Genomic DNA, 14,663 nt, shown 5'->3' on the forward strand with positions numbered 1-14,663 from the left:
CACTAATTGGCTATTAAAATGATGTGTTTCAAGTTTGTATTTATTTATATAGCACATTTAAAAACAGCAACCAGGGCTGAACAATACATGCGATAACAGGGACAAAACTTTCAATAACAAGAGATCACAATGAATTGAAAGCTAAAGAAAAAAAGTAGGTTTTGAGAGAGGATTTAAAAACATTTAGAGATGGGCCGTTTCGGATTTAAGCCGGAAGGCTATTCCACAGCCTAGGCCCGGCTATAGCAAAGGCTCTGTCTCCTCTTTTCTTGAGCCGTGATCTGGGGACAGACAGAAGTCTCTGATCACCAGACCTCAGGTTTCGTGAGGAATTGTGTGGACAGAGAAGATCGGACAGATAGCTCGGTGCCAGATTGTGTACTGACTTAAAAACAAAGAGAAGAATTTTAAACTCGATTCTAAAATGCACAGGTAGCCAATGCAGTGATTTTAATATAATGGCAGCAAGATTTGACTTACCTCACGTTCTGAACCTTTAAACCCAGAGTATCCCGTTTTCTGGGGTAAATTTACTCTGAGTTTGCACTTACCCGGCTTTCTAAAACGGCCACAGGAAGTAGCCTGTTTTTGTATTGAATGAAGCTACAGTAGTGGCATGCATAAAATCACTCAAAATATCAAAATCACATTGAACGTAATTGAGTAAATTCATGCATAGTCACATACTCTACTGTTTATGGGATTGCCCCACTCTCTATAAAATGGGGAAAATATGTAATCGGAGGGCCACCGCTAATCCAGCAGTGTGACAGGTGCTAAATCAAAAGTAGTAAAAGTGTGATAAAATTGTACACGTTAATTAATTTAAAATATTACAAAAGAACTCATTACAAGTACTGCAAAATACTTAATTTGTTAGGGTCGATCTGGAAAGTTTTACTTCCAGGTGTTGATAAATATATTAATTAACAAACACCTGGGCAGTATTAACACATAAATCCTCATGACTCCAGTATTTGCTAGCCCTTTATTTATTCTTGATAACTCCATTTCTTTATTCATCATTAGTTCATGTGGAATCAAGTATTAGTTCAGGTATTAGTACATGATTATTCATTGACTCTTATTGTAAAGTGTTACCACATTGACATTTAAACATTCTAAAAGTGCTAAAAATCTAAAATAATGTAGGCTGACTCAAAAAAAGTACTTCAAGACTGAAGTCAGATTATAAATTTGTTTAAATGCACTACACAAACAAAGAAATTTAAAACACCAATAATTATAAAAATATTAAAATATTGGTGAAACAATAATAATTTGTGTTGATATTTACATAACATTTTAGGTGTCCCAGACACCTGAGATTTGGTCCTGCTCAATCTTACATTGTGTTTAGGTTTATCAACACACTTTGTTTGATATCATCCCACCCCCTGATATAGATAAATATAATTGCATGTTCAGTTAACTTGAGTAAGTTAAGGGTTTTAATTGTCAAACTAGTGATAATAATATTGTGTAATAACATATTGCAGTGGACAGAAAATTTGCTTCATATACCTTTACAATTTTGTGAATTCAGAACTACTTTTCGTGTGTTGTAGTCTTTTTATAAGAGGTTTCTTAATCTGCTCATTCAGTTCATATTCATTAAAAGTTTTTATCCAAACTCTCAATAGCTTCTTGTTTTGTAATTTGTTTCCATTCATTTGGAATCCTGCCAGAACCCTTGAATGTTTTTTTGTAGTGTTTTTCCAAGTTTTTCTGGAATCTGAACACAAACCACTTCCAGTAGGGCAGCTCAGAGAGATCAGGGGTTATGCTCCAGTTAGCAAAACTAGGTCCTGCTGTTCTGTATTCTCTCCAGGGGACTTCCTCATCTGAGACATCAGAGTCATCAGAGTCATTTGCAATAAAAGATCCATCACTTGCTACTGAAGATGTGCAAATGTTGATACAAAGGTTTCGTGTTCCTCTGTAAAACCAGCCGTTAATTCCATTAATACGATGAAAAGGAACGCTATGATCTCCATCATGGTTTTCTATTGTGTTGGTGCAGATGGCTGCACAGAACGGACACTGAACCCAACAGCACTGACAAAAGTGGTCAATCAGAATCTCATCTGGTCTGTTGCTAAGAGCCAGTTTTACATTAAATGAATGTGTGTTGAACTCTCTGTTGATGTCAGACATTACAGAAGGAAGATCTTTAACTATCACATCTTCTAGGAGCTTGAAATCATCAACATCATCACGTTTTACTCCACTGAAGTCCTTCACTGAGAATATGAGAACATCTGAGAGCTTCTCTGTGAAAAACCTCAACCACAAATCGACATCATCATTGTTCTCTTGAACATGTTCAGTAGATCCATGTGCTGCCATCATTATCTTCTTCTGCAGGAGTTCAATGTTCAGTTTCATTTTGGGCTGAACACTGATAAAAAAATCATTTCTGATGTACTGATCCACTTCATTTCTGATAAAACTCTTAAAGCGATTTCTGGGCTTTTTTATGTATTTCAAGTAGTTATAAAACTTCTCCTGTTCTGCCAGTCTCTTCAGGATGTGTTTCTCCAGATTTGATCTGTTTCCATTGAGTGATGGACAGTTTGATCTTATTTCATCAGCTAAATCTATGGCAGTCTGTTTGTAAACACTCTGTTGAATGGGTTCTTTTAGTTTCTGACAGATGATTTCACCGAAAATAGCAGCTGATGTTGCTCCTTGACAGAATTTCTGGAAAATACTATAGTATTCTTCTCTCTTCTTTTCCAAATATAAAACAGGATCATTGGCTTCTCTGAACATTCTGTGTTGGTCAGCGAATGTCTTGTTTTCTGTTTTAAATAGAGACCATACCAAATCTATGAAGAATTCATTCTTGAATACATATTGCACTGGTCCCTCTTCATACTCTGTTATTCTTGTCTTGATGTAATCTGTGATCTGATAAATATAGTTGATGTTGTAGCCCGTTTTTGCTATGTCAAATGACCTGACCATCTTGTCTGTTTGCTGAGCAATGCCTGTAATCAAGTTTCCTATTTTCATTTCATCCTCTTCAGACAGAGTTAAGCCAAACTTCTGTTGAGCTGCTTTGATGGCATTTTTAACAGGTCCTGTAATGCCACATGATTTTTTCAGCTGAACATAATCTGAATATGTTGGGACTAAGAAAATATCACAGGTGCCCTTCAATTTGTCTACATGGCAATTTTCATAAGAATCACGGAGGAGTTTTTTCACATCTCTCAGCAGGTCAATGTCTTTGATTGGGTGAGTTTCTTTTTTGATCTTCTTCACACGCTCTTCCCAAAACAAATCAAACTCTCTCTTAAGAGTGCATTCATCATTTGTTTTGTCTTTGTGTTTTAAAGCAAGTTCTTTGCTCTTTTCCAAGAGAGTGTTTTCATGATGTGTCTTCTGAGCATCAATCTTTCTCTTCAGGTCTTTCTGCTGAAGAATCTCATTTAATTGTGTGTTCGTTTTTCTTACAATGTTCCCGTGAACCTCTTTAACTTTTATTTCAAAAGACTCCTTCCACTGAATGAGTATATCTTTATCTATTTCTTTGTCAAAAAATTCAGACATGGATTTTTTCACTTCTTCCCTTTTTAGTTTGAGTTCTCTTTTGAGATCCCCTTCGCTTATCTCATGAATTAATTCATTTTCTATTTGGTTCTGTAGTTTGTTCTCGATTTCCAGCATAGCACTGCGAAGAGTCCAGGACCATTTGCTATATTCTGTTTCCAGTCTCCTGTATGCTGAAATCTCTAGAGAATTTCTGAAGCTGAACACAAATTGTTCATTCAGTAAAGCCTCCCAGAGATCTTGAATACGATCTTTCAGTTGATTCAACATCATTCCACCTGATTTTGTAGCTTGTGAAATAATAGTTTCCTTAAGTTCTTGAAGATTCTCACAATAGTTTGGGTTTGGTGGGGCCATGGGTGGGCTTCCCTCCCATAGCTGAGCAAAATACTTCACATCATGACGTACATCAAAATTAATGACATCACTAAAACATTGTGCATCAGAGTCTTCTTCTTGTGCAGCAAGTTTTGTCATCTCATCCAGTGTCTCCAGCAGTCGTCTCCTTCCCTCCATGTTTTTCTCTCCAGCTGTGACGTCTGTAACATTCTGATGTACAAACATGCAGCTCGGGTTAAGCTTGACCTTCTTCATCCTCAGAAAGGCCTGTACAACAATCTGAAGAATATCCTGCATGTCAGAGGGGTTTTCTCCAAAGATGTTGATCAGTGTCAGATGTCCAAGACCAACAACAAATGTGGCCAGTTCATTATCATGATGTCTTGTGGATCTTCCATTCAGTTCTAGAGCCCGAAGACCCTCAGTATCAACAACCAGAATATGGTCAAACTTCATCTGTTGTTTCATCTCTTCTGAAACTTTGATCAGCTGCATGAAAGCTCCTCTGGTGCAGCGGCCAGCACTGACAGCAAACTCAAGTCCAAACATGGCATTCAGCATGGTGGATTTCCCAGAGCTCTGAATCCCTAAAACTGACAGCACAAAGACTCTTTGATCTCCCAGTTTCTGGACGAGTTCATCTAGAACAGCAATAATCCAAATCAGAGGAACATGAGCAGCATCTCCATCCATCAGCTCCAGTGGATATCCAGCGATCATCATCTCTGCCGCAAGTGTTGGGAGAGAAGAGAATGGAAACTGCAGGTCTTTCTTATTCTTCTTCACAGATGAACATGATTCATAGATCTGACCGATCTCTCTCATGATGTGCTCCAAGCCAAAGGTTGCTGCTTGAAGCTCTTCAGATATTCTATCAAGTTCTGTTTGTTCAGCTTTGAGTTGTTCAGATTTATCTTTGTTCTCTTTTTGTTCCAAGACTGTTGACCACTTTTCATCATATTTGTGATGTAGAGCCGATAGATCAACTGAGGTTAATTCATCCATAAGGATTCCGAGAAATTTTAGAAAAAGCATTCTAAATGCTTCATTTGAGTTCATTTGTTTTATAAAAAACTTTATAAACTCACTGATGTGGGATTCATGTTGCTGTTCACGAATGTTCTTCATGTCGGTTTGTTTTACGCTTATTTCTTGCTCAAGTTCTTCCCCTTGAGGTCGATGAAGTTCTTTGTTCTTTTGACACCACCGATGCCACAGTTTCCCCTGACAGGGCAGGAGTGATTCTTTGATTTCTGTCAGAGGTTTATTCTCCAGTAAACTCATCATCTGCTGCGCTGCTTCTCTTCCTCTCCTGTAGTGTTCATCATCTTCCTCATCTACTCCGATATCTGAGTAATTGGACACATCTTCAAGTCTGAACATGGATGCTGATGCTGAAGATGAGAAACAATCCTTTATAGCTCTTCTGAGTTCTACAGATACATCTGACTGGTTTCTATTTTTCAAGCCAATTTTGTATATCTCTTTCATCTGCTTTGCAGCAGATCCATCCTCAGTAAGAAGGCAAATAAGTGGTTTTTTGACTTTGTACAGCTCTCGTATCTTAAATGCGTTTTTGTCATTCTTGTCAAGATGTGATAAAAGAACAACATTGACCGAAGACATTTCAGTGAGAATCTTCAGCTGTTTCTCATTGTCTCCAGCATCACCATGAAGATTACAGAAAGCAACACAGTCAGTGAATGCGTCTGTGTCTTTTCCAGATGGACAGAACCAGGTGATCTCTACCACTCCATCCAATAGCAGTCTGGTTTTGCTGCTGCCTGGACAGTTTCTGTGGAAGAACGTGTGGTGTTTCTCATTGATCAGACTGTTCATCAGCTGAGATTTAGATGAAGACAGAGAACCAAATCTGAAGAACGACACCATTGGAGTTTCTGCTTTGTACACTGGCTGTACTTTACTGATAATTTTATTATCAGTATTTCTGATCTTCCAGCTCTTGTTGATTTGTCTGAATGTCCAGAGAGGGAACTGAATCTGTTGTGTAAATGGATCCGGAATTAGTAGAGGAAGAGCAAACTGACACTGTGAGAGTTTAGTGATCATCATCTGTTTTAGGAAACTATCAGCTGAATGAAACACAGCCATTTGAACATCCATTGGGTGAACAGAGTCCAGGGAAGTATTTGGACAACCAGACCAACATCTTTCATCAAAAATATCCTCCTCATCTTCAGACAAGTCATTGTCTCTTTGTTGTGTGTGATGCTGTTCATCTGTCTCTTTAGTTTGAATGTTTCTTGCTCTGTAGTTCATCATCAGTAGTTTCTGTAGATAATTCTTGACCAGCTCATGTTCAGCACAAGACTCATGACACTGTAATGAATGTGCTGTTATCTGAAGAATATCTGCAGCTCTTAGTTTGTGGTTCCTGCCTCTGGGATGCAGTTTGTCAAATAGTTGTTTTATTTTTATAGTTTTCTCCAGTCGTAGGTGCTGATCTGGTTGAGTTCTTGTTCCTCTGAAATCCATATTTTCTCCCTGTTAAATAGACAACAAAAAGGCAATCATGCACATGATTAACATATAATTATTTATTTAATTAAATTGCTGACCTCTTTAAACTAGATGCATCACCCTCACATTTTAAGACACAGACAAAAATGAAAGCCTTTGTAAGGTCTATGTTGTCTTTTTGAATTTGTTGTCCAATAATTACTGGTAAGTTGGTAATACATTGAACAACTAGGTTAAACTTTTTAAGACTGGACTTAACACCCTTGACAGCTTTTTCTTTCTACTGGATCCGATTGTATGCATGCATAATAAATGTTAAATAATTGACAAGAAGGAACTTATATACCCAAACTGAATTTGGCGTCTTCTGCCTCTAAATGCAAAGATGGAAATTACTTCAATAAAAATAATAAACACAAAAATAGAAAGCGTTTTAGTATTCTCTGCAGCCCGCCTCAACACACTTTTGCCTGAGCATTTAGATATGATTCATATTACTCCACAAATCATGTACAAAAAATAAATTTATAATCACATGAAGACTGAAGTGTTTTCTAAATTATTATGTGCAATCTTTGTAATGCTTTGTTTTGTATAATCTTTTATTCATGCAATGCATATCCTTGATTACGAAAATCAGTATATAAGGTAAGTTTGTTGTGTATATAGCTATAAATAGCTGTGGCGAGTAACCCCTTGCGCAATCAGCATCGCCAGGTAAACGGACGAGTCACAGCTGCTGATCATCAACTCGCCAATCAAGTGGGCACAAAAAAGACTCCCTGGAGCTCCCGACCTCGGCCAGACGAGACCAGGACGAGTCTGACGCGGAACTGTCAGTCATGCTTGCCCGGGCGGCCTGGATTGGTACCCCGTACCTCTCTTCCGGATGTGCATGACGAGCTCACGAAGACTGGGAACGCCCCCTTTTTGGCTTCGTTGCCTTGACTTTCCTTGACGTTGGCATATTGTCAGCTAGGAATATGTCGATGTACCTCAAGTCGAGCGTGCAGTCGCGGCACTCCTGTGCCCGCAGACAGCCGCCACCAGGAGGGATCGACCAACCTTTCCAAAGCATGTAAGTTCTTCGACACTAGTGCTGAACACTTGCACTGCTGAGGTTTAAGCTGCCCCTGCTCGAGGGAAGACACGATTCAGCTGCGCGCCGCCACTAACTTTGGGCTTCGGCCAAATAGGTGATGGCGTGCACTGTTTGGCTGATGTCCACTATGAATCAGCCTTGCGCAGACGTGTGACGCCTAGAAAGTACGCTTTCTGGATGCACCTGTCATGCAGGGACTGTTTGGTGACACTGTTCTTGATGGTGAAGAAGCGTGTGCTTCCCAGCAAATCGATGCGGCCCCGAGCCGTGATGGGAGCATTGAGAAAGGCATTGTCCCCGTCGGGTTCAAACATTGACTATAAGTAAAGCATAAAAGGTTATGCAAGTCAAAACACAGGTCAAATATCAGACACACTATAAATTCCTATATGCAGTGTTAATTAAATAAGACTATAAAATTCTAGCAGCCCCCCGGCCAGGCAAACAGAATGCAAACGGTGACGAGAAACCCAAAACTCCATTGGAGTAGAAAAAAAACCTCAGAGGGAAACCAGGCCTAGCCAGGGGATTCCAGTTCCCCTCTGGCAAAAGCTGCAGCCTCTGCACAAGCTCGACAGTGCTTGCACAACAAGTCAAAATAAATAAAAAAGTTTGATTTAAGATTATCATTAATAATCTAATAGTGGCTGAAGTTTGTAGAGTCGCCACGTCCTTCGTCCAGCTCTATCATCACAGCATTTGTCAGGTATGGGTATGGTTTGCGCCCTACCCGCTCCGGTAACCTTGGACTGTGTCCTGCCCGTTCTAGTAACCTTAGAACAATGAGACAAGACTGGCTGAGAGTAGAGTACTGTTCTGCACTCTTTGATGCAACAAATGCATCAGTTGTTATTGGAAGTGTTCCTGGTTCCGGTTGATCTAACCAGTGCAGCCTAGGTCTTTGTAATATATATATTATGATAGTGTAGTGTATGCAACATTAAAATGGTGTGTCTTTAGTCTAGATTTAAACTGACAGAGTGTGTCTGCCTCCCGGACAATGCAGGGAAGACTGTTCCAAAGTTAAGGCTCTAAATAGGAAAAGGATCTGCCGCCTGCACTTGATTATGAAACTCTAGGTATTGTCACTGACCTGACGCCTGAGAGCGTAGTGCACGTGATGGACTGTAACACCTGGGAAGTTCACTCAAGTAGTGAGGAGCTAAACCATGCAGGGCTTTATAGGTAATAAGCACGATTTTAAAGTTAATGCAGTGCTTTATAGGTAACCAGTGCAAGGTTGACAGAACCGGGCTAATATGCTCATACTTTTTTTATGTGTAATAACTCGAGCTGTCGCATTTTGGACCAGTTGGAGTTTTTGTAATAGGCCTGCAGGGCAACCACATAGTGCATTACAGTAATCTAGTCTTGATGTCATAAAGGCATGAATAAGCTTCTCTGCATCTTTTGCTGATAGCATATGACGTAGTTTTTATATATATTTTTAAGACGGAAAAACGCAATTTTACAGGTGTTGTCGACCTGGTTCTCAAATGACAGAGATTCTTTGCTGAAGATGAGGGTCTTATGGAACATCCATCAATTGTAGTATTCTTGGTTATTACGTATGGCAGTTTTCGGTCCAATAAGTTACACTTCAGTTTTGTCCGAGTTCACTAATAAAAAATTGCTACTTATCCTCTTTTTTATATCAACTATGCATTCCACTATTCGATGGAATTGCTGTGTTTCATGAGGCTTCGAGGAAATATAAAGTTGCGTATCATCAGCATAACAGTGAAAGCTTACTCCGTGTCGCTTTATTATATCTCCTAGAGGTAGCATGTATAATGCGAAAAGCATAGGCCCTAAGATTGAGTCCTGTGGTACACCGTACTGGACTTGCGATTTGCGTGAAACCTCATTGTTTATTGCTACATGTTGAACACGGTCGCATGAAAAAGATCTAAGCCATTTCAAAGCTATTTCCTTAATACGACATCGTTTTCGAGTCTATGTAGGAGCGTGCTGTGGTCAATGGTGTCGAATGCAGCACTAAGATCTAGAAGCACCATACGCCATAAGCAGATCATTTGTAACTCTAATCAGAGCAGTCTCTGTACTGTGATGTGCTCTAAATTCAGACTGGAAATCTTCATTAATCTCATTCCATTGGAGGAATGAACATATTTGTTGAGACTACTTTTTCCAGAACTTTAGATAAGAAAGGTAGGTTCGAAATAGGTCTGTAGTTAACTAGTTCTCCAGGGTCGAGATGGGGTTTTTGACAAGGGGCCTTATAACAGCCACCTTATATGCTTTAGGCACATGTCCTAATATCAGAGATGAGTTAATAATCCTAAATAGAGGATCTATAATTTCTGGGAACATCTCTTTCAGTAGATTTGTAGGTATAGGGTCTAGCATGCATGCAGTTGATTTAGATTATAAAATGATTTTAGAGAGTTCATTGTGAATTACAGTAGAAAATAAATGCAATTTCTCCTTAGGGGCGCTGTAGTTAGTCATATGATTATGGAGGTGAGTGGGTCCTGACCTCCCCATGGAGTTAAGAGTGTCTTTAAAAGCCATTCCTAAAGCATCTGTATCATTATCTACATGGATGTTAAAGTCACCAACAACAATCACTCTGTCTGCAGCCAGTAGTAGTTCTGATAAGAACCCACCAAATTCTTAAATGAAATCTGTGTGGTGCCCTGGAGGCCTATATACAATAGCCAGAATACATTTTAAAGATGTTTTATCCTTAGTATTAGGTGTTGATACATGAAGTACCATGACTTCAAAAGAATTGTCAGTCTCGATAGGACGTCGAGAGACCGACAGAAAGGGAACGTCTCGGTTATGTGATCCATGACATGAGCACTGTGCGGGCCCGCTGCAGCGAACGAGGGTGCCTCTCAAGTTCCTCAGGCCAAAATGAATGGGCATGCCATCTTCTCTTTTATGCCCGGAGTCTAGTGTGCCGTCCAATTTGCCAAGTTCATTGGCCTTTTCAAAGTATAATCGGAGATGATAGGTTCCCTTTCTGTTGATCTCTCTACATTGTGTCGAACAGACAGATGGGGTTTGACTTGAGAACCTATCATCTTCGGACTATTTTGAAAAGTGTGTTCTTTTGGGATCCAGCCACCTCCTCGTCTGTTTCCCGTTCTGTGACCGCGGTCAGCGACTGTGAGCAACTTGGGTGAAATGGGGATTATCTTGAGCGTTAATCCGGCTCGCGGACCGTTGCTCCAAAAGACGGTCCTACGCCGTCTTACTCCGCCGCCACGCACTCGGACACGATGCGTGATGATGAGGAGATCAGGTAGACCTGTTGCCTCATTGGACTCCACCCATTGCACGCTATGGTACTCCCTGACCAAGGCCCCCCTTGGCACGGATGCCCTAGGAAAAACGGTAGTACACCTTCGGCACAGTGAGCCTCATTGCACAGGTCCTGCGCAAGGTCAGGGAAGAGTATCATGCGTTACTAGTCGCACCTTACTGGCCCAAAAGCTAATTCTCCTGATGACAACCCCCCCCCCCGGCCGATTCCCCTGATAAAGGTCCTTCTCTCGCCAGGGAAGGGCACGTCGTGGCATCCGAGACCAGACCTCTGGGAACTCCATGTCTGGCTCCTGGATGGGATAAGGAGACCCTGAGTGACCTACCCCCGGTGGTGGTAGAGACTGTCACTCAGGCATGGGTCTCGGCCATAAGGTGTCTGTACACCTTTAAGTGGCGCCTCTTCTCGTCCTGGTGTTCTTCTCAGGGAGAAAAACCACGGAAATGCTCTATCAGGTATGTGCTGTCCTTCCTGCAGGAAAGGCTGGAGAGTAATATCTCCCCATCCACGCTAAAAGTGTATGGAGGCGCAATCGCCGCTCATCATGAACCAGTTGCCGGTAAACCTCTAGGGCAGCATGACCTGGTCATTAGGTTCCTGCATTTTCCATAGTGCCTAAATGCCATAGTGCCTAAATGCCATTTTCCATAGTGCCATAATGCCTAAATTTCGGGCCCGGTGACTCTCAAGTTATCCTGAGACCCCAGCCTGGCTAGGTGCCCAAAATTCCCACAACTCCCTTTCGGGACCAGGTGGTGAACTTGCAAAAGCTCTCCACTGGGGAGGAAGACCCAACCCATCCGTGTTGTGTCCGGTACGCGCGCTACGCCTCTATCTTAGCTTCAGGAGCTCTGAGCGGCTACCCCGTGACTGTGCTTGTTCCCCCCACCTTCGGGGGTGGGGGTGTCGCCCAGCCTTGGCGGAAATATCCCCTGGGGGTATGCACCGACGAGAGGAGAGAAATGATACGGGAGCACTCCGAGAGACCGTAATGAGAGAGGGGAGAGAGGAAAAAACAAAAGAATTGTAGTCCGGTTCCCCAATATGCTGCCGCTCGTTCCTTAACCAGGTACTCTCCTTCGCGGTGCCTTGCAGTGGCCCTGGGCTCTTGACCATGCGCCCCCTGGTGACCGGCGGGTGCTCCTCTGGTAGTGAGACAGCAGCGGGCCCCCCGTCCCCCCTGGGCAGACGGCCGCAGGCTCCGGCCTCTGGCAGGCGGTATGCCCTCCCAGCTCTTCTGCCCCCTGCTATACCCCATCAGGTGGACAGACAAATACGTCTCGTTCCCTCCATCAGGGAACCGAGGTTACATCCGTAACCAAGACATTTTCGGCATTGATATGCATTTTAACTAGTGCTGTCATCAATTAATCGCATCCAGAAAATTTGTTTTACATAATAAATGGCTGTGTTCTGTGTATTTATTTTGTATTTAAAAGCTGTTTTGTATTTATTTACCTGTCATTCATATGGCCTCTTGGGCAGGCTTTGGGCGATGAAAGCGGACATAGGTACTGGACCTGGTATCTTTTGCTTGTTATCAAACATAATCTGATTTCAAGCTGAGCTGCTGGTATGGTTTATGTTTTTTAATGTATTTTTATGCTAAATAAACCTTATAGCTTTACTTATTTCGTTTTTGGAAATGTAATTTCAACAATATCCATGTATTAGTTTGTAAATTTTTATAATAAAGTTTAATTATATAGCACTATATTTCATTGTTCATCTTCAAAGTTTACACAGGTTGATGTGGAGTATAAAGCTGTTATAGAACCATATTAATCTCCCTGCATCTCCCTTGTATTAATCTCCCAGCATCTCCCTTGTTCAGTAGTCAGGGCACTGATCATGGAGTTGGGCATTTTAAGGGCTTATTTGCTAAATCCTTCCAGTGTAATGAAACGTTTTCTCAACAAAAAAAAAATCCCACAATACAACGTAATATCGTTGGAGTATAGAAGCTCCCTATGTTCCCTAACCAGAAATCACATGATATTTTTCAAAAACACCTAACCAAAACAACCCAATAAACTTCATTAAACGTAACAGAACTTTTGAAAAGACAAACATTTATTCAATATATTAAATACAGACATTGCTAAACAGACAGGGAACACAGTTAACTTAATATTTACATTTTATATTTAACCTAATTTATAATCAAAGTAATAATGAAACTGTTTTTCATTATGTACTTTAACCAGTATTTAAAATGAAGTTGGAGAGATGTTAGTTTTGCCTGTTGTTGATACCAATACCAGACGTGTCACAACAAGCAGACATGTCACAGGAAAATAAATCATCAGTGTCCGACAAAATGAAACGTGGCACCAACCCTTGCCACAACATAAATGTGTTTGATGGGAAGACGACGGGATCATGAACAAACTACCCAGCGCTTCAGAAAAAGAAAAAGTTTTGTGTAATAAAGACAAACCTGAGTGTAAGGCTGGATTCCAGACAGCAATTCAAGGTTTCCTGCTTGTTTTGAATCAGCATATGTAAGAGAGTGTTAACACAATCACTCCTCTGCGTTTAAACTATGATGTGCTCTGTGGTAATTCATAAATAGGTGTGTCAGCCAAACAGAGAAAGTCTATCGTTAAAGTAACAAACGTATTCCAGGAAATCACATGACTTTCAGGAACCTGCATCTGTGACGTATAATCCATAGCAAAGAGATTACAGGCAATCACGTGACTTCCAGGAACCTGCATTTTAGGACATTTTAGAACCCCATGAAATCTGTATTTTCATGTATGATGCTTTCTTGTGCAAACATTTAAATCATTCACACACGTCTTACCAACTGAGATTACTTAGTTCTAGACTTTCTAAAAAGTTCCAGACTTTCTGTCTGTCTGTCCTTTCAAAATTCTACTTTTGACAACTGTTTGTGAATTACCTTTTGAAATGTTTTGTTTTACTGAAATCTCTGAATTAAAGACTGTCTGTTCTTTAGGTGATTTTCTTATTCCCTACAAAAGCAATTAATTCAGTGTACTAAAAGAAACTCTATGGCCTCTTTAACATAAACAAACACAACGTTCGTGCTATGTTATGAAACCACTGCATCTAATTAATGTGAGTATTGCAATAAGTGTTGTGAAGATATATGTTATAACATGTAACATGTATGTTTACATGCTTGCACTACAAATTATCTTGCACTGTTCCCCAACTAGCTGCGTGACTTGCAATGTTTCTCTATTCTTTGCACATGTACAGTATGTATTTGTAGCATTTGCATAGTTTATTTGGTCAGACTCTCTCTCTCTTAGTTTGAGTAGATTGGTTTGTGTTTATCCTTGTTTTACTCTGTTGTTGTATGTCTGTATTTATGTAGCACAGAGGAACGACATTTCATTCCACAATCTTTTGCTGATTTCTTATTGAAAAGTTAACTTTTCATTGTTTCTCCTGTTTCATTTCTTCTCATCTTTTAATCTGATCCCCCTATGTATTGGAATGACAATAAAGCTCAACTTGACTTGACTACTGAAGCTACACTACATGGACAAAAAAAATAGCTTTAGCTTGGGTTCTGACAGGAAGACGTTAACGATATCTGTCACTCATTACCTATAGCTCTAACCAATCATCATCTAACACTTGGGGTATATAAGATATGCAGATACTGATTCAGTCATTTACCCCCATACTCCCCACCACCACCACCAGGTTGGTCCCTGTCCATGCATCCTGGTCCGCCCCTGCCTTCATCTCCTGGCAGGATTTGTAAGTATCTACGACCCTCTGCATTCGAGCTATGGACAGGGCCTACGCCAAAGAAATTTATTATGTCATTATTTATATGCTTGTTAAATTTATATGGTTGTCAGTTGTTAAATAAATGAAGTGGTTGACGTAGTACACATATTAAGT

At 40.5% G+C, this 14,663-nt stretch overlaps 1 protein-coding gene across 1 annotated transcript; it reads right to left on the reverse strand.

Moving 5' to 3' along the window:
* Positions 1-974: 974 nt before the first annotated feature.
* On the reverse strand, positions 975-13,357 carry LOC306894103 (interferon-induced very large GTPase 1-like). Its single transcript, XM_079456349.1, has 2 exons — positions 13,216-13,357; positions 975-6,402 (listed from the first exon to the last, which is right to left on the reverse strand). Exon 2 carries the CDS (start codon positions 6,391-6,393, stop codon positions 1,615-1,617), a length of 4,779 nt encoding a protein of 1,592 aa, XP_079312475.1. The 5' UTR covers positions 6,394-6,402; positions 13,216-13,357; the 3' UTR covers positions 975-1,614.
* Between the last annotated feature and the right edge of the window lie 1,306 nt (positions 13,358-14,663).

The sequence above is a fragment of the Barbatula barbatula genome, assembly GCF_947034865.1.
Source record: "Barbatula barbatula genome assembly, chromosome: 5".
In the NCBI taxonomy this organism is placed as follows: Eukaryota; Metazoa; Chordata; class Actinopteri; order Cypriniformes; family Nemacheilidae; genus Barbatula; species Barbatula barbatula.

Coding starts and splice junctions, on each gene's coding strand:
- LOC306894103 (XM_079456349.1), bottom strand. CDS start 6,393: ATGGATTTCAGAGGAACAAGAACTCAACCAGATCAGCACCTACGACTG.